At 42.7% G+C, this 23,336-nt stretch overlaps 1 protein-coding gene across 1 annotated transcript in view; it reads left to right on the forward strand.

Moving 5' to 3' along the window:
• Positions 1-23,336, forward strand: part of RAB18 (RAB18, member RAS oncogene family) — a 35,854-nt gene that overhangs the window by 1,478 nt on the left and 11,040 nt on the right. The window contains exon 2 of the mRNA XM_077808262.1: positions 12,058-12,113. Within this exon, the coding sequence (XP_077664388.1) occupies positions 12,058-12,113 (56 nt within the window). The remainder of the gene's footprint in view (positions 1-12,057; positions 12,114-23,336) is intronic.

A 23,336-nucleotide genomic window follows, 5' to 3' on the forward strand; every position in this document is an offset into this window, starting at 1 on the left:
GCTATCTTGCATCAGATAAAAGGGAAGAGTCTTGCCTTCTAATAGTTTCAACAAGGTGACAGCTAGTCACTGCTTCTTTCTAATCCTCAATGTAAAGGATCTGTAAAGTTTTGCAATAATCCTGTGATGACAGACATGACTTGAGCAAATTTCTTTTAGATTAGGTAATGTCTTGTTCATGTGACTTTGTGAAAGTTTACACTTAGATAAATAACTCCCATGTCTTGGTTACCTATTATATGTATTTAATATCTCAAAACAGACGTTTTAAAATCTCTTATTTCTATGTCATAAGGATTTTAATATTTTGTATCCAAGAATAGCATTAAAGCCACTTAGCATTTAAAGTTCTCTTCATTTATTTGGAAGGTAAACTGCAGCTTTGTGTCAAGTAGTGTTGTTTTTAGTGTAAAAAATAACACTTCTTGTGCTCAGACAATTTAACCATTCCTTAATTAAGCTCTTTTTTTTTTTTTTTGTAGGTAAAAGAAGCAGTTAGGACTCGCAATACACCCATACAGCAGATAAAGTTGAGGAAGTACTGTAGTCACATTTCTGGCCATACCAACACTTTAAGTTCAAACTCTCTGTAAAATAAACTTGGCTTCTATATGTGACAGTATCACACTTCAGATGCCCTATATTTTGCTGCACTAGACAGTGAAATTCAATACAGGATGTCCATCATAGTTATCGGCTGTCTGCCACATGGTTATAAACTCTTGTCACAAACGTAAAATCACTGATCAGTATCTTAAAAGGAACTTTTTCAGTGTAGTATTATGGTTAGTATGCCAAAATGAGAATCTTTATACATAGGTTTCAGAGTAACAGCCGTGTTAGTCTGTATTCTCAAAAAGAAAAGGAGTACTTGTGGCACCTTAGAGACTAACCAATTTATTTGAGCATGAGCTTTGAGCTGTAGCTCACGAAAGCTCATGCTCAAATAAATTGGTTAGTCTCTAAGGTGCCACAAGTACTCCTTTTCTTTTTGCGAATCTTTATACATAGACTTTAAGGCCAGAAGGCACTATCCTGATCGTCTGGTCTGACCACCTGCATATTACAGGCCACAGAACCTCACCCTGTAACAGAAACACAACCTCTGGCTGAATTATTGAAGTCCTCAAATCATGATTTAAAGCCTTCAAGTTACAGAGAATCCACCATTTACACTAGTTTAAGTCTGAAAGTGACCCATGCCCCATGTTGCAGAGGAAGGCAAAAAAATCCCAGGGTCTCTGTCAGTCTGACCCAGGAGAAAATTCCTTTCCAACCCCAAATACAGGAATTAGTTAGACCCTGAGAATGTAGGCAAGACCCACCAGCCAGACACCTGGGAAAGAATTCTCTGTAGTAACTTAGAGCCCTCCCCATGTAGTGTTCCATGACCAACCATTGGAGATATTTGCTGCTAGCAGTCACAGATTGGCTGCTTGCCAGCGTAAACAGTCTTATCATACTAGCCCCTCTGTAAACTTATCAAGCTCAGTCTTGAAGCCAATTAGGTTTTTTGCCCCCACTGTTTCCCTTGGAAAGCTGTTCCAGAACCATCACTCCTCTGATAGTTAGAAACCTTTGAATAATTTTAAGCCTAAACTTGTTGATAGCCAGTTTATATCCATTTGTTTTTGTGTGCGTGTTTGGCACTTAACTTAAATAACCCCTCTCTCTCCCTGGTGTTTATCCCTCTGATGTATTTATAGAGAACAATCATATCTCCCTATAGCCTTCTTTTGGTTAGGCTAAACAAGCCAAGCTCTTTGAGTCTCCTCTCATAAGGTAGGTTTTTCATTCATCGATCATCCTAGTAGCCCTTCTCTTCACCTGTTCCGCTTTGAATTAATCTTTCTTAGTCCTTGTCTACACTACGAAATTAGGTTGAATTTATAGAAGTCAGTTTTGTAGAAAGCGTTTTTATACAGTCGATTGTGTGTGTGTGTCCACACAAATGCTCTAAGTGCATGTAGTCGGCGGAGTGCGTCCATAGTACCGAGGCAACCATCAGCTTCCAGAGCGTTGCACTGTAGGTAGCTATCCCACAGTTCCCGCAGTCTCTGCTGCCCATTTGAATTCTGGGTAGAAATCCCAATGCCTGATGGGGCTAAAACATTGTCGCGAGTGGTTCTGGGTACAATTCGTCAGGTCCCCCTTTCCTTCCTCCCTCTCTCCGTGAAAGCAACTGCAGACAATCATTTTGCGCCTTTTTTCCTGCGTTACCTGTGCAGACATCATACCACAGCAAGCATGGAGCCCGCTCAGTTAACTGTCACCGTATGTCTCCTGGATGCTGGCAGATGCGGTACTGCATTGCTACACGGCAGCAGGTTATTGCCTTTTGGCAGCAGACAGTGCAGTATGACTGGTAGCCGTCATCGACATAGTCCAGGGTTCTCTTTTAACCAACCTCGTTGCGGTCAGGGGCGCCTGGGAAAACATGGAATTGACTCAGCCAGGCCATTTCCCTTTTAAGTTTTGTCTCATGGCGATTCAGTCCTACTGGCAGTGTGCTGTCTTTTAATCAGCAGCCAGGAGAAGACGATGGCCAGCAGTCATGCTGCACCGTCTTTTGCCGAGCACCCAGGAGATAACTCTGGCTAGTACTGCACAGTCTGCTGCCAGCAAGATGTATAAAGATAGATGAAGTGGATTAAAACAAGAAATAGACCAGGTTTGTTTTGTATTCATTTTCTCCTACCTCCCTCCATGAAACGCATGGCCTGCTAAACCCAGTTTTGAGTTCTATCCTTGAGGGGGCCATTCTGTTTCTCGCAAAGCCACCCCCTTTGTTGATTTTAATTCCCTATAAGCCAACCCTGTAAGCCATGTTGTCAGTTGCCCCTCCCTCCATCAGAGCAACGGCAAACAATTGTTTTGCACCCTTTTCCCTGGATTGCCCAAGCAGGAGCAGACGCCATAGCATAGCAAGCATAGAGCCCGTTCAGCTCACCGGAGCAGTTATGACCATGGTAAACACCTCGCGCATTATCGTGCAGTGTATGCAGAACCAGCACCTGAAAATCCAGGCAAGGAGGCGACGGCAGTGCGGTGATGAGGACATGAACACACTTTTCTCTAAAACCGCGTTCCCCTGCAAGTTGGAGATCATGGTGTTAATGGGGCAAGCTCATGCCGTGGAACGCCGATTCTGGGCCCGGGAAACAAGCACAGAGTGGTGGGACTGCATAGTGTTGCAGGTCTGGGATGATTCGCAGTGGCTGCAAAACTTTCGCATGCGTAAGGGCATTTTCATAGAACTTTGTGATTTGCTTTCCCCTGCCCTGAAGCGCAAGAATAGCAAGATGAGAGCAGCCCTCACAGTTCACAAGCAAGTTGCAGCCCTGTGGAAGCTTGCAACGCCAGACAGCTACCGGTCAGTCAATAATCAATTTTGGAGTGGGCAAATCTACTGTGGGGGTTGCTGTGAAGCAAGTAGCCAATTCAATCATTGAGCTGCTGCTACTATCAAAGGTAGTGACTCTGGGAAATGTGCCGGTCATACTAGATGGCTTTGCTGCAAAGGGATTCCCTAACTGTGGTGGGGCTATAGACGGAACGCATATCCCTATCTTGGGACTGGACCACCAGAGCAGCCAGTACATAAACTGCCAGGGGTACTTTTCAATGGTGCTGCAAGCACTGGTGGATCACAAGGGACGTTTCACCAACATCAACGTGGGATGGCCGGGAAAGGTTCATAACACTCGCATCTTCAAGAACTCTGGTCTGTTTAAGCAGCTGCAGGAAGGGATTTACTTCCCAGACCAGAAAATAACTGTTGGGGATGTTGAAATGCCTATAGTTCTCCGTGGTGACCCAGCCCACCCCTTAATGCCATGGCTCATGAAGCCGTACGCAGGTACCCTAGACAGTAGTAAGGAGCTGTTCAACTATAGGCTGAGCAAGTGCAGAATGGTGGTAGAGTGTGCATTTGGACATTTAAAGGGTTGCTTGATCAGTTTGCTGGCTCACTCAGACCTCAGCGAAACCAATATTCCCATTGTTATTGCTGCTTGCTGTGCGCTCCACAATCTCTGTGAGAGTAAGGGGGAGACGTTTATGGCGGGGTGGGAGGTTGATGGAAATTGCCTGGCGGCTGAATACGCACAGCCAGACACGAGGGCGGTTAGAAGAGCACAGCAGGAAGCGCTGTGCATCAGAGAAGCTTTGAAAACCAGTTTCATGACTGGCCAAGGTACTGTGTGACACTTCTGTTTGTTTCTCCTTGATGAAAACCCGCCCCCTTGGTTGCCTCTAAATTCCCTATAAGCCACCTGCCCCCTCCCCCCTTCGATCACAGCTTGCTTGCAAAGGAAATAAAGTCACTATCGTTTAAAAAAATGTATTCTTTATTAATTATAAAAATAGGGAGATAACTCACAAGGTAGCCCAGGTGGGGTGTGGGAGGAGGGAAGGAAAAGGCCACTTTAAAACTTGTTGAATGCCAGCCTTCTGTTGCTTGGGCTGTCCACTGGGGTGGAGTCGTTGGGTGCCTGGAGCCTCCCACCCCGTGTTCTTGGGCATCTGGGTGATGAGGCTATGGAACTTGGGGAGGACGGAGGGCAGTTAAGCAGGGGCTGCAGTGGCAGTTTGTGATCCTGCTGCCGTTCATGAACCTCCACGAGACGCCAGAGCATGTCTGTTTGATCCTGCAGTAGCCCCAGCGTTGCCTCATGCCTCCTCTGATCTTCCTGCCACCACCTCTCCTCACGTTCATCGGCCACTGTCCTGTACTCTGCTATTGTGTCGCTCCATACAGCTCTGTCAGTGCCAGATGACTGCATGAGCTCAGAGAACATGTCATCGCGTGTGCGTTTTTTGAGAGAGCCTTTGGGACGGAGGAGGGAGGCTTGAAATATTTGCAGCTGTTGGAGGAAAAAAGAGAGTGAAATATTTAAAAAGATACATTTTACAGAACAATGGCTGTACTCTTTCATGGTGAACAACACTATTCACATTACAGAGCACATGTGATTTGGGTACAAGGTCGCATTTTGCATCTTATATTGAGTGCCTGCGGCTTTGGTGTTAGAGATCGCACACGCAGGGCCGGGCAACAGAATTCGGCTTGCAGGCGGCCATGGTAAGCTATGGCTTTTGGTTTTTTGGACTTCTGCAACCTTCATAACAGCAGTCCCCTTCTTTCCCGTACCAAGCAAAGCCCATTGAGTTGGCCATTTAGTGCTGCAGTTTTCCTGTTAACGTACAGCAGCAAAAACCAAACTGACCCCCTCCCGCCCCCCCATCCAGTTCTCTGGGATGATTGCTTTTCCCCTCCCCCCACCACCTGGCTGGCATCAGGGAAGATCCCTGCTAGCCAAACGCGAACAGCTCAGCGCCCTCCTCCCCCGTGCTCAGCGCCCTCCTCCCCCATGGTAAAGTGTCCTACCATCGAGGACAGAATAAGGTTGCTCTCCCCAAAAACCTTCTGCAAAGGGTTTTAGAGTACCTCCGGGAGAGCTTCATGGAGATGTCCCTGGAGGATTTCTGCCCATCCCCAGATACATTAACAGACTTTTCCAGGAGCAGTACTGGCCACGAATGCATCCCAAGTCCTCAGGGCTACTTAATCATGTTTAAAAAACGCTTGCTTTTATATGTATTATATTTAAAAAGGTACACTCACCAGAGGTCCCTTCTCTGGCTTCACTGGGTTGGGAAGGTATTTCAGTCAGGGTGATAAAAAGATCCTGGCTGTCAGGGAGAATGGTGTACTGTGTGCTCTCCCCAACCTCGTCGTCCTCCTCATCTTACCCATCTGCAAAATCCTCAGCCATGGTGGAGAGTCATTGGAGTCCACGGACAGGGGTGGGGTGGTGGTGGCAGCCGCCCCCAAGAATTGCATGCAGGTCAGCGCAGAAGCGGCATGTCTGCGGCTCTGTCCCGGAGCTTCCGTTTGATTCTTTGGTTTTCTGGTACACTTGTCTGAGCTCCTTAAGTTTCAGGCGGCACTGTGTTGCGTCCCTGATGTAGCCTTTGTCTCTCATGGCCTCTGAGATTTTTTTGAAATGTTTTGGCATTTTGTCTTTTGGAACGTAGTTCTGATAGCACGGATTCCTCTCCCCATACAGTGATCAGATCCAGTACCTCCCACTCGGTCCATACTGGAGCTCTTTTTCGATTCTGGGACTGCATGGTCACCTGTGCTGATGAGCTCGCCTGGCCAAAGAGGAAATGAGATTCAAAAGTTCCCAGGGCTTTTCCTGTACACCTGGCCAGTGCATCCGAGTTCAGAGCGCTCTCCAGAGCGATCACAATGGTGCACTGTGGGATAGCTCCCGGAGGCCAATACCTTCGAATTGCATCCACACTAACCCTAATTCGAAACGGCGATGTCGATTTCAGCACTAATCCCCTCGTTGAGGAGGAGTACAGAAATTGGTTTTAATAGCCCTTTATGTTGAAAAAAATGGCTTTGTTGTGTGGATGGGTGCAGGGTTAATTCGGATTTAACGCTGCTAAGTCCGACATAAACTCGTAGTGTAGACCAGGCCTTAAACATGGGAGACCAGAATTGCATACAGTATTCCAGATGAAATCTCCCCAGTGCATTGTATAATGATGCTAACGCTTCCCTGTCTACGAAAATACCTTGTCTGATGCATCGTAGGACTGCATTAACCTTTTTCACTGCCACATCACGTTGGCCGCTCATAGTCATCCTGTAATCAAGCAGTACCCCCAGGTCTTTCTCCTCCTCTGTCACTTCCAATGGATACGTCCCTAGCTTATAGCAAACATTATTTTTGTTCACTGAGTGCATGACTTTGAACTATTAAATTTCATCCCATTTCTATTAGTCCAGTTTCAAGGTCATCCAGATCTTCTTGTATGATATTCTGGTCCTCCTCCATATTGGCAATACCTCCCAATTTTGTGTAATCCACAAATTTTGTTTGCACACTCCCACTTTTTGTTTCAGGTTTATTAGTAAAAACGTTAAATAAGGTAGGTCCCAAGACTGATCCCTGAGGAACTCCACTAGTAACCTCCCTCCAGCCTGACAATTCACCTTTCATTATGACCTGTTGTAGTCTCCCTTTTAACCAGTTCCTTATCCTCCTTTCAATTCTCATATTAATCCCATCTTCTCCAGTTTAACTAATAATGTCTCAGGTGGAAGTATATCAGGTATCTTACTGGAACCAAGTAGATTAGATCTAATGCATTTCCTTTTGAGATGTTAACCGAGTTTTTAGATAAAGAAGGAGATCAGGTTGGTTTGGACGCTCTACCTTTTGTAAAACCATGTTGTATTTTATCCCAATTACTGTTTACCTCTATGTCCTTAGCTGCTTTCTCTTTCAAAATTTGTTCCAAGGCCTTGCATCGGTGGATAAAAATCAGTTATTTTTTTTATTTAAATAAAATGCTTTTTCAGGAAAAACTTATAAAAAAAAATCCAATCTAAAGATATCTTAATTAAAACTACATTATAGCTCAAAGATATCTCATCATAGAATAGGGATTATAAATTCTAATTCTATAGGATGAGACAATATATTCATGTAATGTTTAAGAAAAGTTTTATAAATGAGTTCCAATAGTTCATGGATTAGGGACCCAATCTTATGGGGTTCCAGGGGCTTCTGTACAGATTATTTAGGTTAATCTTTCTATGTACCCAGTGGGGCTCAGTGTAGAAGATACCATCAGAGATGCTCAGTTTTGCAGTTCTCAAACTGTGGATTTGTGATCTCCAGAGAAAACATGTTTGTTAACAGCAAAAATGTTTTAAATAAATAATATATAGAAGTGAGAAATAACAGACCTCTGCAAATTTGTGTACCCAGTGACAATCCCTTACCTCTCTCTAAAAGTGCAAAGGTTCAAAAAGTTCAATGAATAGAAGATTGAGGGTAGAATAGATCCGGACAAGGAGAAGAAGTCTGGAAATAAATGTGAGAAGGGGCGGACAGGCAGTAGAAACAAAAGTGAAACTGTTTGAGCAGTATATTCCAGAAATCTAGAGGTCTGAGCGTAGCCTTCGTTGATTTGAGATCTACCATACCATTCTCTCACGAGAAGGGAAAACCTATAATGGCAGCAGGCCGTAAAAGAGACCCAGTTTGGGAATAAGAACCATTCAAGAAGTATATATTTGCTGATGATCATTTAAAGAAAGTCACACCAGTGAACTGGTAGAAGTCACTTAAAAACTTGGATTTAGAGACTGAAGTGATAATCTCACTTTTAACAGTAGCAGCTGCTTCTGCCGGTGTAGAAAGAATATTTTCTTCCTTCGGACTAATTCATTCCAAATTGAGAAATTGGGACCTGAAAAAGCAGGAAAGATTGTTTTTCTTTTCCAGATTATGAGCAAACAGGAAAATGAAGGTGAAGACGACTGAGTTAGCTGCCGAAGCCAATATTTTAAGTTTCTCATGTTGACCTGACTGACATAGTAGATTTAATTTTTGTTTTTCATTAACAATTTTAGTTTTTTTAACAAATCAAACCTGATTTAAAAAAAAACTTGAATGTTAAAATAAATTCATATGTTTGTTTTGTTAAAATATGATATGTTTGCTGTTGAAGAAAAAAATCCAGAATACATAATATTGTTGTTTTAGTTAAATAAAACAATTTAAATGTCTGTCTGGTGGTGATCTCCTAATACAGCCTGGCAAGAAAATCCTCCAAATAATTAATTATTAACCTGTTGAATTGGAGATAACCAAACAATCATTCATTTCAGATTAGTTTTACAGCTATATCAGAAAAAGTTTTCAAAATAAATCACTCTAAAAATGTATTGTGTGTACCTTCTAAAAATGAAACCTATGTCTATCTCTGAGTTGTGAAGAATATGTATTAAGGTTATAACAACCAACAAGAATGCACTTTTATATAGAAATCCATGATTAAATCAAGTCTTCCTGACTAGTTACTTAAAATCAAATCCACCCTGCGTTGCATACAGTTCAAGTCAAACTAACAGCCCTGTAGTTTTCCAGATCTCTTTTTTTACCCTTTCTTATAAATAGGAACTGTATTAGCAATTTTCCAGTCATAGGATATAATCCCCAGGTTTACAGATGCATTAAAAATCCTTGCTATTGGGCTTGCAATTTCATGTGCCAATTACTTTAATGTTCTTGGATGGAGATTATCTGGGTCCCCAGATTTAGTCCCATTAAACTATTTGAGTTTGACTTCCCCCTCGGATGTGGTCATTTCTACTTCCATATACTCATTCCTATTAGCCACCCTGCCATTGCCCCTAAGCTATTCATTAGTCATATTAAAAACTGAGGCAAAGTATTCATTTAGGTGTCAGGACATGTCTAGATTATCTTTAATCTCCACCCCATCCTCTATGCTTAGCAGTCCCACTACTTTCCTTTTTTCATCCTACTTACAGGGTTATAGACCTCTTTACTATTGGTTTTAATTTCCTTTGCAAGGTCCAACTCTGCTTGGCTTTTGACCGTTCTCATTTTATACCTACACTTCCTGACCTCCAAGAGGTAGTTTTCCTTGCTCATCCATCCCATCTTCCATTCCTTGTAGGCTTTCTCTTAATTATCTGTTTGAGATGCTTGGTCTGCAACTCCAACAAAATTTTTCCCCTTGCTTGGGATGCAGGCTTCAGATAGTTTCTTCAGCTTTGACTTAAGGTAATTCCAAGCCTCCTCCACGTTCAGATCTTTGAGTTCTTCAGTCCAGTCCACTTCCCTAACTAATTCCTTCAATTTTATTTAAAGTTTGCCCTTTTGAAATCAAGGGCTCTAGTTGCAGATCTGTTTTTGTTTACCCTTCCATTTAGTTTATACTGGGTTAGCTCATGATCACTTGAACCAGGGTTGTCCCCTACAACCCACTCTTCTGTGAGGTCCTCACTATTTACCAATATCAAATCTAAAATGGCATCACCTCTTGTTCATTCAGCAACTGTTTGGTGAATAGATCTGTCAGCTATCATATGCAGGAAAATCTGGGCCCTACTATAATTAGTAGCAATTGTTCTCCAGTCTATATCTGGGAAGTTAACATCTCCCATAGTCACGCAATTCCTAGTAGTATTTATTTCACCAAAAACGTTAAAGAGATCTCTGTCTATATTCAAATTGGATCCTGGAGTTCTGTAGCATACCCCTAGTACTATCCCAGGGAAACCTCTAGTAGCTTTCTTCCCCAAAGTGATTTTGGCCAAAACCGATTCTGTCTTAGTCATTCCATCACTTCTGATTTCTTTACAGTCTACCTCATTATTAGCATACAGTGCTATTCTACCACCTTTACCTTTATTTCGGTCTTTCCTGAACAACATGTACCCTTAAATACCTGTACTCCAGTCATGACTACTGTTCCACCATGTTTCTGTTATCCCTATAATATCTGGTTTCACTTCCTGCCCCTGTCGTTCTAGTTCTTCCATTTTGTTACCAAGGTTCCTTGCAATGGTGTACAAACGTCTTAGTTAGTTCTACTTGGCGTCACCCAGATTCCTCAGCCAAATGCATAATCATTCTACTTTTACTATCCTCTACCTAACTGTTAGCTTCATTGGTATCAGCACTGTCTTTCCTCTTAATGTCCATTCTCCAGCCTCTGCTGTTCCTTTCTCCATTCCTGTATCCTTCCTTACTTGATTTTCCTCCTGTGTTCAAATCAGGCATGAAGATTACATGAGCATCTCCCAACTGTCTCCTCCGAGTTCCTATTTTAAATTCTTAATCAGTTGTGCCAGCACCCATCCCAGAAGTTTATTTCCTTCCCTGCTCAGGTGGAGTCCATCCCAGGAGAACAGTCCTCTGTCCACGACTGCCTTCCAGTGGTCAAACATCCCAAAGTTGTGCTTTATAACACCACTGCCTGAACCAACTGTTGATCATCATCATCATCTTGTCTCCCCTTCATTCTCCCACTCTAGGGGCAGGTAGAATCCCACTGAAGATCATTTAAGCCTCCATTTCCTTAAGCATCTTTCCTAGCCTCACATAACCTCCCTGATTACATTCCAGTGAGAATCTTGCTGTATCATTTGTTCCCACATGAAGGACAATCAGTGGATTCTTTCCTGCTCCCATCAGGATCAGTCCCAAGTCTTAGCTTCTGGCAGACATCACACCCTTCTGTTTTCCGGATCAGCTCTGGTGACAGGCCTGTCTGTTCTTAGTAGGAAGTCACCAATCACATAGATCTGCCTTTTCCTGGTGATAGGAAAAACAGGAGGAAGGCCAGAGAATCACACTGACTGCAAGTTCTCTTGTCTTTTATTCTCCCTTGCAATCTTCTGCAAGTCATCATGTATTCCTCCAGGGGCTCTGAAATCTGGGTGTCTTCATTGACTCTTCCCCTCTTCTTATAGGACAAGCTGCTCTTGGATAATAGATTTTAGCTGGCCCAGTTACTGAATTTTCTATAATTTGATATGCCATCCACACCTGTTCAATGTAAAATTTAACTTTAGTGCTCACAGTTTCATCAGAACTTTAATTTGTGTGAGGTTGCATTTGTATTTTTCAAAGTATTTTGGAACTTGTACATGAGGAATAGAAATAATTTTGGGGTTTTTCATAATACTTACCACTAAAGTTCTGTGGCTAAGAAGTTTTGCACATGTGTTGTTCCTTAGATTCTTCCTACTGTGGTAAGTTAACTTGCACTCTGGAACCTTCTTTCAAACTTTGAAAAATGTTGTGCTTTTTTTTGAAGTAGTTTTAACTCCCAACGAGTTTTAGGAGACTTGAAATAGAAATAAAATATTCTGAACAGTAGAGGATGTGACATTGTTTTGGACAACCCTAGTCAGGGACAGAGATTGAGGCCTACCCTCAAAGAGGCTTACTTGGTATTGGAATTGAAAAGTAAAAATAACTACTCCTTTTCTCAAAACATAGTTAATGGTAGTTATACAGCAAGCTGACATGCATTACTTTTATTTGCACTGTCTTGAAGATGACACTCAGGTTTACCTTGTTTTATATTAATGTAATGTTGCTTTCCGATTTGTAGTATACAATAAAGCACGCATCTGGCAAGCTACAGTTATGCTGCAACAACAAAATACTTAAGTGTTCTAATAGTATCTTTTTTTTCTCCCTCCATCAGCCTTTTATTGCGGTTCACAGATGATACATTTGACCCAGAACTTGCAGCAACAATTGGTAAGTGGGTGCTAACACTACTTCATAAAAATTCAAACTAACTTAGGTAGAAGACCATGACTTGCTGTGCTTGCATAACTGGTAATGAGGTTCAGCCTCATCTGCCCTTCAGTAAAGGGGGAGGGGATGATCTTACTCAGTCATTAGCCTGGTCTACACTAGAAATGAAGTCGGTTTAACTACGTTGCTTGAGGGTGTAAAAAATCCACACCCCCAAGTGGCGTAGTTTAGCTGACCTAGCCCCCACTGTAGACAATGCTAGGTTGACGGAAGACCTACCTACTGTCTGTTGGGGAGGTGGATTACCTACGCCAACGGGAGAATGCTTCCTGTCTGCATAGGTAGTGTCTACATTGAAGCACTACTGTGGCGCAGAAGTGCCGCTGAAGCCTTTTAGGCGTAGACATACGCATAGTGTATGGAGTTAAACACTACAGAAGTTGAGTGCTGTAATACTTTGCACAAAATTAGTTCAGAATTGAGACAATGTTGTCCTGTGTACTCTGTATTCTTGAAGATGGAAGCTATAGACATGGACTGTCACTGAAGAAGACCTGCATCTGTAGGCACTATAACCACATGCATGGTGTTAGTGAATTTATTAGATCCGTGTGCAAAAGATTGTTGCTAACCTCTGTGAGAAATCTGTAAAATCTCTCAAAAGTAATAGGAGATTGGAACTTAGTTTAATAATCATAAAAGTACTGCACAGGATTCCTGTTAGAGTAGGTTGCATAGATGGCCACCTAGGGAACTGAATATTTTGGAGAAAGATTCAAGCACTCTAGATCCAAGGCAGGTAGTTTCTCCTGCTCCAGAGAAACTCTAAGTTTTACTGGGCACTGAACTCTTCTCTCCCACTCCTCCCCCTTCAAGGAACAGATGTCTGAATAGTAGGAAGTGGCTCCTTTCTTACCTACCCCAAAACAACTATTAGCTCCTAGGCAAATGGCCCAAGAGGAGAGGGGAGTGCCCAGAGCTGCTAAAAAACTGTGTTCTGGGAGGGTGTGGATGATGTGGGCAGCAGTAAGGGCCAAGCATTAATTGAATTGTATTTAGGAGGAAGAGACAGACCCCAGAATGGGAGGGATGCTGGTGTGGATATTGAAGTTTGCAAAAGGCAGTAAAATGCCTACAACCCGTCCTGCTATTATGTGATATATCTCATGACCCATAATCCAAGCTAAACAAATAACTGATGAACTGGGAGTACATTAAGGTAACTTTCCAGCACAAAGAACAGGAGTACTTGTGGCACCTTAGAGACTAACATTTATTTGAGCATAAGCTTTTGTGAGCTACAGCCCACTTCATCGGATACACAGAATGGAACATATAGTAAGAAGATATTTTCATACAGAGAACATGAAAAGGTGGAAGCACCCATACCAACTGTAAGAGGCTGTTTAATTAAGAGAAGGTATTATCAGCATCTGATGAAGTGGGCTGTAGCCCACGAAAGCTTATGCTCAAATAAATTCATTAGTGTCTAAGGTGCCACAAGTACTCTTGTTCTTTCTGCTGATACAGACTAACACGGCTGCTACTCTGTTTCCTGTACAAGGTATTAGAATTCTAACATTAGACTTACTGCAATGGAGGTTCTAACTAAAGACCTTGAAGACAGCAAGTAATTTTCCTTAAACTCTTGATCAGTCAAGGTGGCTACTGAGAGAGAAACACTAATGTAAAGCCAAAAATAACTGTTTAGTTGTCTAATGTATTTGACTAGCTAAATTAAATATTGGCGGGGTGGGTAGGAAACTATTTAACTGAATTATTGTTTAGGGATAGCCATGTTTTAATTCCAACTCCTATTGCAGAAATACTAACACTTCGTTTCTTTTGGATGTCCCAACTACTAATTTGGGCAATTGAGACTTGTTGACAAGGCATTGCTTGATACCCTCCCTTGAATCTACCTTCTGTTAATGGCTTGTGGAGTGAGAAAAAGCCGTACCTTTCTTTTCAGTGATAACCCCTGGCACTAGCTGCCATCTCTAGCATAAACTGTATTGTTAGATTAAGGTTACAAGCCAATTACATATAGATTGTAGCAAAAATGTATACATAAGGAGGCAGAATTAAGGTTCTGTGGACAACCTTACTTGTCACTTCCTAACTTCTGAATGCCTTTCAATCTTAGTCTGTTAAAGTGGAATATTAATGTTAGATTAGCATACAGAGACCCTGATAAGAGCTGGGGCCCTCATGCTAGATGCCACTCAAATATGGGAAGACACAGATTACTCTTTTGAGCTAGGAACAGCTGTTGAGTTTCTTTTTACTCGGGGCTACCGGCCGGATCGACAGGCAGCAATCGATCCAACAGGGGTCAATTTATTGTGTCTAGTATAGATGCGATAAATCGACTGCCAATCGCTCTGGTGGCTACTCCGGTACTCCACCTCAACGAGAGCGCAAGGGGAATTGACGGGAGAGCGTCTCCCGTCGACACACCACAGTGAAGACACGGCGGTAAGTAGATCTAAGTACGTTGACTTCAGCTATATTATTCACGTAACTGAAATTGCGTAACTTAGATCAATTCCTCTCCTCCCACCTCCCGCCCTGTAGTATAGACCAGCCCAAAGGAAACTTAATTTTTTAAAAAGTTTTCCTACCATCTGACTTGACGTGTCTGACCAGCAGTACAGTATTATGGACAATCATCAGTGTGATGACAAAAATGTCAGTACTTTGTCAGCTCACTTGCTTTCATGTGGGTAGTGAGTATAAATATATTTCCACATCAATTAAAGAACTGCTTGAGCTCATCCTAGCAAGAAAAAAGGAGGTATTTGAGCTCCTGCTGCTTTTTCCCTAAACAATGCAGGCCCTGAAGGAAGCCATTAATGGAACATGCATTGAGGATAAAACTCATGATGCAGGTCAACTTGTCTGAGTTTTGAAAATGTCTCTTCTCAAGGAGCCAAATCCATATAAAGCTGATAGTTGTCAACTATTTCATAAACTCCCAAATATTAAAACTTTTCAGTAAAGGAATCAAAAATTGATTCTGTATCAACCTAAAGTTAACAAAGTTTAACTTGAAGCGTATTATTTAACTTCATTAACCATATCATTAGTTGATGTAGATTACTAGTTAGTTTTACTACTACATTCTGCTGCTAGCCCCGTGGACACTATAACTCCACAGTTGTATAAGGAGCCACAGTATCCACCCTTTACTCTGGAACAAAGCTTGACTTCAATAACACTGATGTTCTAAACTGTTTTGCAAGAGAACCTTCCCAACAGGTGCCTAGCATAAATCAAAGAAATACTATGTAAAACAGACTCAAAAAAATTTATGTGAGAGCTTTCACCGTTCATCTCAATGAAGTGTTGACTCTAAAATCTAATAAAATCTAAATAGTTAATATGGAGATCTATATCACCATTTCACTGCTGATTTCCTAAGCAGACACAGCTATCAAATGTGTGTTTTAGCTACTTCACATACGTTCTTGGGCACCCAAACATCCAGCTCTTTCTTTTACAAGACTTAATAATGAAGTCTTCAGTATTAAATTCTGCAAAAAGTCTGTTAAACTAAAGCATTTCAGTCCTCAGGAGACTAAACTGTCATCAGAGTAGCAGTCGTGTTAGTCTGTATCCGCAAAAAGAAAAGGAGTACTTGTGGCACCTTAGAGTCTAACGAATTTATTTGAGCATAAGCTTTTGTGAGCTACAGCTCACTTCATCGGATGCATGCAGTGGAAAATACAGTGGGGAGATTTTATATACACAGAGAACATGAAACAGTAGGTGTTACCATACACACTGTAACGAGAGTGATCGGGTAAGGTGAACTATTACCAGCAGGAGAGGAAAAAAACCACCTTTTGTAGTGATAATCAAGGTGGGCCATTTCCAGCAGTTGACAAGAACGTCTGAGGAACATTGTGTGTGTGGGGGGAATAAACATGGGGAAATACTTTTACTTTGTGTAATGGCACGTCCACTCCCAGTCTTTATTCAATCCTAATGTAATGGTGTCCGGTTTGCAAATTAATTCCAATTCAGCAGTCTCTCGTTGGAGTCTGTCTTTGAAGTTTTTTTGTTGAAGAATTGCCACTTTTAGGGCTGTAATCGAGTGACCAGAGAGATTGAAGTGTTGTCCGACTAATTTTTGAATGTTATAATTCCTGATGTCTGATTCGTGTCCATTTATTCTTTTACGTAGAGACTGTCTGTCTGGTTTGGCCAATGTACATGGCAGAGGGGCATTGCTGGCACATGATGGCATATATCACATTGGTAGATGTGCAGGTGAACGAGCTTCTGATAGCGTGGCTGATGTGATTAGGCCCTATGATGGTGTCCCCTGAATAGATATGTGGACACAGTTGGCAACGGGCTTTGTTGCAAGGATAGGTTCCTGGGTTAGTGGTTCAGGTGTGTGGTTGCTGGTGAGTATTTGCTTCAGGTTGCGGGGCTGTCTGTAGACAAGGACTGGCCTGTCTCCCAAGATCTGTGAGAGTGATGGGTCGTTCTTCAGGATAGGTTGTAGATCCTTGATGCGTTGGAGAGGTTTTAGTTGGGGGCTGAAGGTGATGGCTAGTGGCGTTCTGTTATTTTCTTTGTTGGGCCTGTCCTGTAGTAGGTAACTTCTGGGTACTCTTCTGGTTCTGTCCATCTGTTTCTTCACTTCAACAGGTGGGTATTGTAGTTGTAAGGATGCTTGATAGAGATCTTGTAGGTGTTTTGCCTCTGTCTGAGGGGTTGGAGCAAATGTGGTTATATTGCAGAGCTTGGCTGTAGACAATGAATCGTGTGGTGTGGATGAAAGCTGGAGGTATGTAGGTAAGTATAGTGGTCAGTAGGTTTCCGGTATAGGGTGGTGATTATGTGACCATCACTTATTAGCACTGGAGTATAAGGAAGTGGATCTCTTGTGTGGACTGGTCCAGGCTGAGGTTGATGGTGGGATGGAAATTGTTGAAATCGTGGTGGAATTCCTCAAGGGCTTCTTTTCCGTGGGTCCAAATGATGAAGATGTCATCAATGTAGCGCAAGTAGAGTAGGGGCATTAGGGGATGAGAGTTGAGAAGCGTTGTTCTAAGTCAGCCATAAAAATGTTGGCATACTGTGGGCTATGTGGGTATCCATAGGAGGGCCGCTGATTTGAAGGTATACATTGTCCCCAAATGTGAAATAGTTATGGGTGAGGACAAAGCCACAAAGTTCACCCACCAGGTTTGCCATGACATTATTGGAGATACTGTTCCTGACGGGTTGTAGTCCATTTTTGCATGGAATGTTGGTGTAGAGGGCTTCTACATCCATAGTCGATAGGATGGTGTTTTCAGGAAGAGCACCGATGGATTGTAGTTTCCTCAGGAAGTCGGTGGTGTCTCGAAGATAGCTAGGAGTGCTGGTAGTGTAGGGCCTGAGGAGGGAGTCTACATAGCCAGACAATCCTGCTGTCAGGGTGCCTGAGATGATGGGGCGTCCAGGATGGTGTAGATTGCACTCTCAGCAAATTTGCGGATGATACTAAACTGGGAGGAGTGGTAGATACGCTGGAGGGGAGGGATAGGATACAGAAGGACCTAGACAAATTGGAGGATTGGGCCAAAAGAAATCTGATGAGGTTCAATAAGGATAAGTGCAGGGTCCTGCACTTAGGACGGAAGAATCCAATGCACCGCTACAGACTAGGGGCCGAATGGCTAGGCAGCAGTTCTGCGGAAAAGGACCTAGGGGTGACAGTGGACGAGAAGCTGGATATGAGTCAGCAGTGTGCCCTTGTTGCCAAGAAGGCCAATGGCATTCTGGGATGTATAAGTAGGGGCATAGCGAGCAGATCGAGGGACGTGATCATTCCCCTCTATTCGACATTGGTGAGGCCTCATCTGGAGTACTGTGTCCAGTTTTGGGCCCCACACTACAAGAAGGATGTGGATAAATTGGAGAGAGTCCAGTGAAGGGTAACAAAAATGATTAGGGGTCTAGAACACATGACTTATGAGGAGAGGCTGAGGGAGCTGGGATTGTTTAGTCTGCAGAAGAGAAGAATGAGGGGGGATTTGATAGCTGCTTTCAACTACCTGAAAGGGGGTTCCAAAGAGGATGGCTCTAGACTGTTCTCAATGGTAGCAGATGACAGAACGAGGAGTAATGGTCTCAAGTTGCAGTGGGGGAGGTTTAGATTGGATATTAGGAAAAACTTTTTCACTATGAGGGTGGCGAAACACTGGAATGCGTTACCTAGGGAGGTGGTAGAATCTCCTTCCTTAGAGGTTTTTAAGGTCAGGCTTGACAAAGCCCTGGCTGGGATGATTTAACTGGGAATTGGTCCTGCTTCGAGCAGGGGGTTGGACTAGATGACCTTCTGGGGTCCCTTCCAACCCTGATATTCTATGATTTCCAGGTTTATGGATCTTGGGTAGCGGATAGAATACCCCCACGTCGGGGTTCTAGGGGTGTGTCTGTGCGGATTTGTTGTGCTTTTTCAGGGAGTTTCTTGAGCAGATGGTGTAGTTTATTTTGGTAACCCTCAGTGGGATCAGAGGGTAATGTCTTGTAGAAAGTGGTGTTGGAGAGCTCCCTAGCAGCCTCTTGTTCATTTTCCGACCTATTCATGATAACGACAGCACCTCCTTTGTCAGCCTTTTTGATTATGATGTCAGAGTTGTTTCTGAGGCTGTGGATGGCATTGTGTTGTGGGGCAAGTGATGCCGCTTTTCCACAATTTCAGCTCGTGCATGTCGGCAGAAGCACTCTGTGTAGAAGTCCAGTCTGTTTCAACCTTCAGGAGGAGTCCGCCCAGAATCCTTCTTTTTGTAGTGTTGATAGGAAGGTCTCTGTGAGTTAGTTTGCTGTTCAGAGGTGTGTTGGAAATATTCATTGAGTTGGAGATGTCGAAAATAGGATTCTAGGTCAACACAGAACTGTATCATGTTTGTGGAGGTGGAGGGGCAGAAAGTGGGGCCCCGAGATAGCACCGATTCTTCTGCTGGGCGAAGAGTATAGCTGGATAGATTAACGGTATTGCTGGGTGGGTTAAGGGAACGACTGTTGTGGCCCCTTGTGGCATGTAGTAGTTTAGATAGTTTAGTGTCCTTTTTCTTCTGTAGAGAAGCAAAGTGTGTGTCTAGTTTTTGTAAAGTCCAGCCATGAGGAAGTTTGTGTGGAGGTTGGTTTTTTTATGACAGTATCCAGTTTTGAGTGCTCATGCTTAATCTTTCCCTGTTTGCTGTATAGGATGTTGATCAGGTGGTTCCACAGTTTCTTTGAGTGTTTGGCACAATCTCTCCTGCTCACCTTACCTGATCACTCTCGTTACAGTGTGTATGGTAACACCCATTGTTTCATGTTCTCTGTGTATATAAAATCTCCCCACTGTATTTTCCACTGCATGCATCTGATGAAGTGAGCTGTAGCTCATGAAAGTTTATGCTCAAATAAATTTGTTAGTCTCTAAGGTGCCACAAGTACTCCTTTTCTTTAAACTGTTATGTGTCACAGACAGAAAACAGGATGGTCTGAGGTGTCACCAGTGCCTGAAGTCCTTGTAATAGTGGGGAATCGACTTGGTGAGAGATTAATACCTTCCATTAAATCTTGCTGACTGGCATTAATCATATTTTTAACCTCTTTGTTGATGGTCCTGGGTTAACCATTCCATTGTAGTTGTAACTCTGCCCATGCGGAATTCCAGATCTTGTCTTTATGCCCACATTTTCTGTTCTTATGAAAAGCCTGCAGGTGCCCCCAGAGAAGGAATGATTTAGTCTAGTAACAGGTCTTTGGGAGCCAATAGGACCAAATTTCATGTTTGAAATTTTGCTATCACTTAATATGCACAATTGGCCTGACTTCTGGTTCTAACGTGCGTCTTTGTAGACTGTTCACTTTCTGAAGTTGGTGCACGTACCATGTAACAACGCAAAACCTAGTATCAATGAAAGATTTGAGAAATATGGAGCAATCAGTTCAGAAAATAAGGAACTTAAAGAAAGTGGCAACATTAATGTCAAGCATAGTAGCGCTAACTTACATTGTAGACTACATAGCAACAAATATAGCCTTACAAAGGACAGGAATACATTAGAAATGCTTATATGTAATTAATTGGCATAAGCTGAAATCTTAAATTATCAAACTCCTAACTCAAAAGGTGACTTCTCAACCGAGCATTGCTACAATGCTGACTTTTGGCACTTAATTTATTTGCTGGGTGTAATAGCTCTCAAAAAAAGGTGGCTTGAACTATGCATGGCCAGTGTTCTGAAATGCTCTAAAGGGGAGGGGGAAAAGCAAATTCTAGTATATGCATACATAAACACAGACTAAAGCTTCAATGTGCTTAGTTTAAAAAAATCCTGAAACCACTTTTCCAGTAATGGATATAAGACTCTCTTAATGGATGGAGGAGGGAGAACTGAGGTTCCAAAGGGTTGACTTACGTGGCTAACGTTATTGTAAAAGTATCTCCTTTTATGCTCTTGTTCCATTGTTTTGGGACGGGGTGGGGGCTGTGCTGAGCTAACAGAAATGTAGGAGCTGAGCTATTTTATTGTGCTGTTAGAACTGTGTTCCTTTTTTGGAATGGGGGTTTAAAAATGTTAAGACCTTCCTCCTGGGAATGAACTCCACTTGTGAAATACATACAAAGTGCAGTGCCCTGTCCACTTTGGAGAGGGATTACATTGTGAAATAGTTAGCTTTCTTTTCTCTTAGCCTCTGCTAAGGCATAACTGCTATTGTCTGCATATTTGTATGCATACCAATGATCATGCTCAACTCAGGGAAGGCCTCTGAAATTCTAGGCTGAACTGTGGCATGAGGTCTTCAGTGGCTATTGCCCTTTGGGGGTCCTAGCTTGTGACACTGTCAGCTTGGTTGGTCAGAGAATAGCTCTGCGGATCTGCAGGGCTCTACTGATCCAGTAAACATCTAAATATCGAATTTATATTCACAGATATCCACATCCGTGGACCATTTTTGTGGATTGTGGATGGATTCAGATCCATATTTTATATCTAAAGCTCTGCAAATCTGCAGATGTCCATGGATCACTTTTTGCAGATCACATGCGGATACCAATTTTGTATCCTCGCAGGGCTCTATGGTCCAGTACTCCAGCATGGTGTTGTATAGTGTTATGAAGCTGAGGCATGCCATTGTCATGTACTAGCTCAGGGTTCTCAAACTGGGGTTCGGGGCCCCTTGGGGTTGTGAGGTTATTACATGGTGGGTCAGGAGCTGTTAGCCTCCACCCCCAAGTCCTGCTTTGCCTCCAGCATTATAATGGCATTAAATATACTAAAAGGTGTTTTTAAATTGTAAGGGGGGGGTCCCACTCATAGGCTTGATATGTGAAAGGGTTCACCAGTACAAAAATCTGAGAACCACTGTACTAGCTGGTGAGTAGCACTGCCTTCTACTGGATTAAGTGTCGGACTGCTTTGTTTAGTCACTTATGATGATTACTGTCAGCTCTCCGTCAGCTCAAATGGCTGAAGGCTGGGAGTAGAAAGTCCAGAGTTACTAATGTGCTGCATATGTAATTACTGTGGATGAAATCATGGCTCCATTAAAGTAAATGGGAGTCTTTCCACTGACTTCACTGGGCCAGGATTTCACCCTGTGTAGCCATGTATTTGTACATAGTCTTCTGGTGGCACTGTGAAATGAAAGCCCAAACAGATTCATTAAGTATCCAAAGATACTCTTTTATAAGAAGAAAAGGAGTACTTGTGGCACCTTAGAGACTAACAAATTTATTTGAGCATAAGCTTTCGAAAGCTTATGCTCAAATAAATTTGTTAGTCTCTAAGGTGCCACAAGTACTCCTTTTCTTTTTGCGGATACAGACTAACACGGCTGCTACTCTGAAACCTATCTTTTATAAGAGTAGATTTACCTGGCCAAAGTCCAACCAGAGGGCAAGTTACATTCTAAATAACTTAATAATCCCCAGTATTTCCAGCTGGATAAACCTTTTGCTCACTTCCTCATCCTACCATCCCCCCGCACCCCACAATTGCTGTGTAGCATGGTGTCTCACATGCACTCTCAGACAATTTACTTCAGTAGTGGATGAAGTAATATTTGCATTCATTTCAAAGTTCTTGAGATCTTTCTGGATGAAAGGAACTAGATACAGTATAAATACAAATATCTTTTATGTGTTCTGAATCTGTGCTGGTGGATTGCGCGTTTGCTGTGTTTGTACCAGTAGACTTTTTTAAATTGTTGACCCTTTTTGCATCAGTCTGTCTGTGGAATCTAGCTATGTTACAAATGTGCTTTTCAGCAATTTCACTTTTTTTGTATTAGGCTTCTTATAATCAAATTAATGAAGACTAAAGTAGCAACAGCTCAAATATTAATGTGTGTCAGTGATACATTTACAGAGATCATAGCTATGTTTAGCGTTATGATAACGGGTTTCTTTTGTACAAGTTAAGGTGATAGTCTTGTTGCATCAAGAGCCCTTCAGTTTGTTAGAAACATAGGTCAATTTACTATTTATTTCTTCTGCTATACTGTAACTATGCTCTCCTTCCCTTTATCACCTAAAAGGGTTAAAGTATACAATTTGGTGTAATGCTAAGCAGTATGCTTTATTTAAAAATACTTTTTCTTATGCAGTTTATTTAAGCAGGGGTGGCCAACCTGTGGCTCCAGAGCCCCATGCGGCTCTTCAGAAGTTCATATGCGGCTCCCTGTCTAGGCACCGACTCCGGGGCTGGAGCTACAGGCGCCAACTTTCCAGTGTGCCGGGGGGTGCTCACTGCTCAACCCCTGGCTCTGCCACAGGGCCTACCCTGACTCCACCCCTTCCCACCCCCTCTCCTGAGCCTGCCATGCCCTCACTCCTTCCACCCCCCTGCCCCAGAGCCTCTGGCACACCACAAAACAGCGGATGGTGAGGGAGGGGGAGGCGCTGATTGGCAGGATGCTGGTGGAAGGGAGACACTGGGAGCAAGTGTGGGGAGCTACTGGGGGGGCTGCTGACACATTACTGTGGCTCTTTGGCAATGTACACTGGTAAATTCTGGCTCCTTCTCAGGCTCAGGTTGGCCACCACTGTATTAAAGGAAAACAGTATAATAATAATAAAAACAATGAGGAGTCCTTGTGGTACCTTAGACTAACATTTATTTTAGCCCACAAAAGCTTATGTCCAAATAAATGTGTTAGTCTCTAAGGTGCCACAAGGACTCCTTGTTTTTGCTGTCACAGACTAACACGGCTACCACTCTG

The sequence above is a fragment of the Eretmochelys imbricata genome, chromosome 2, assembly GCF_965152235.1.
Source record: "Eretmochelys imbricata isolate rEreImb1 chromosome 2, rEreImb1.hap1, whole genome shotgun sequence".
NCBI classification, from domain to species: domain Eukaryota; kingdom Metazoa; phylum Chordata; order Testudines; family Cheloniidae; genus Eretmochelys; species Eretmochelys imbricata.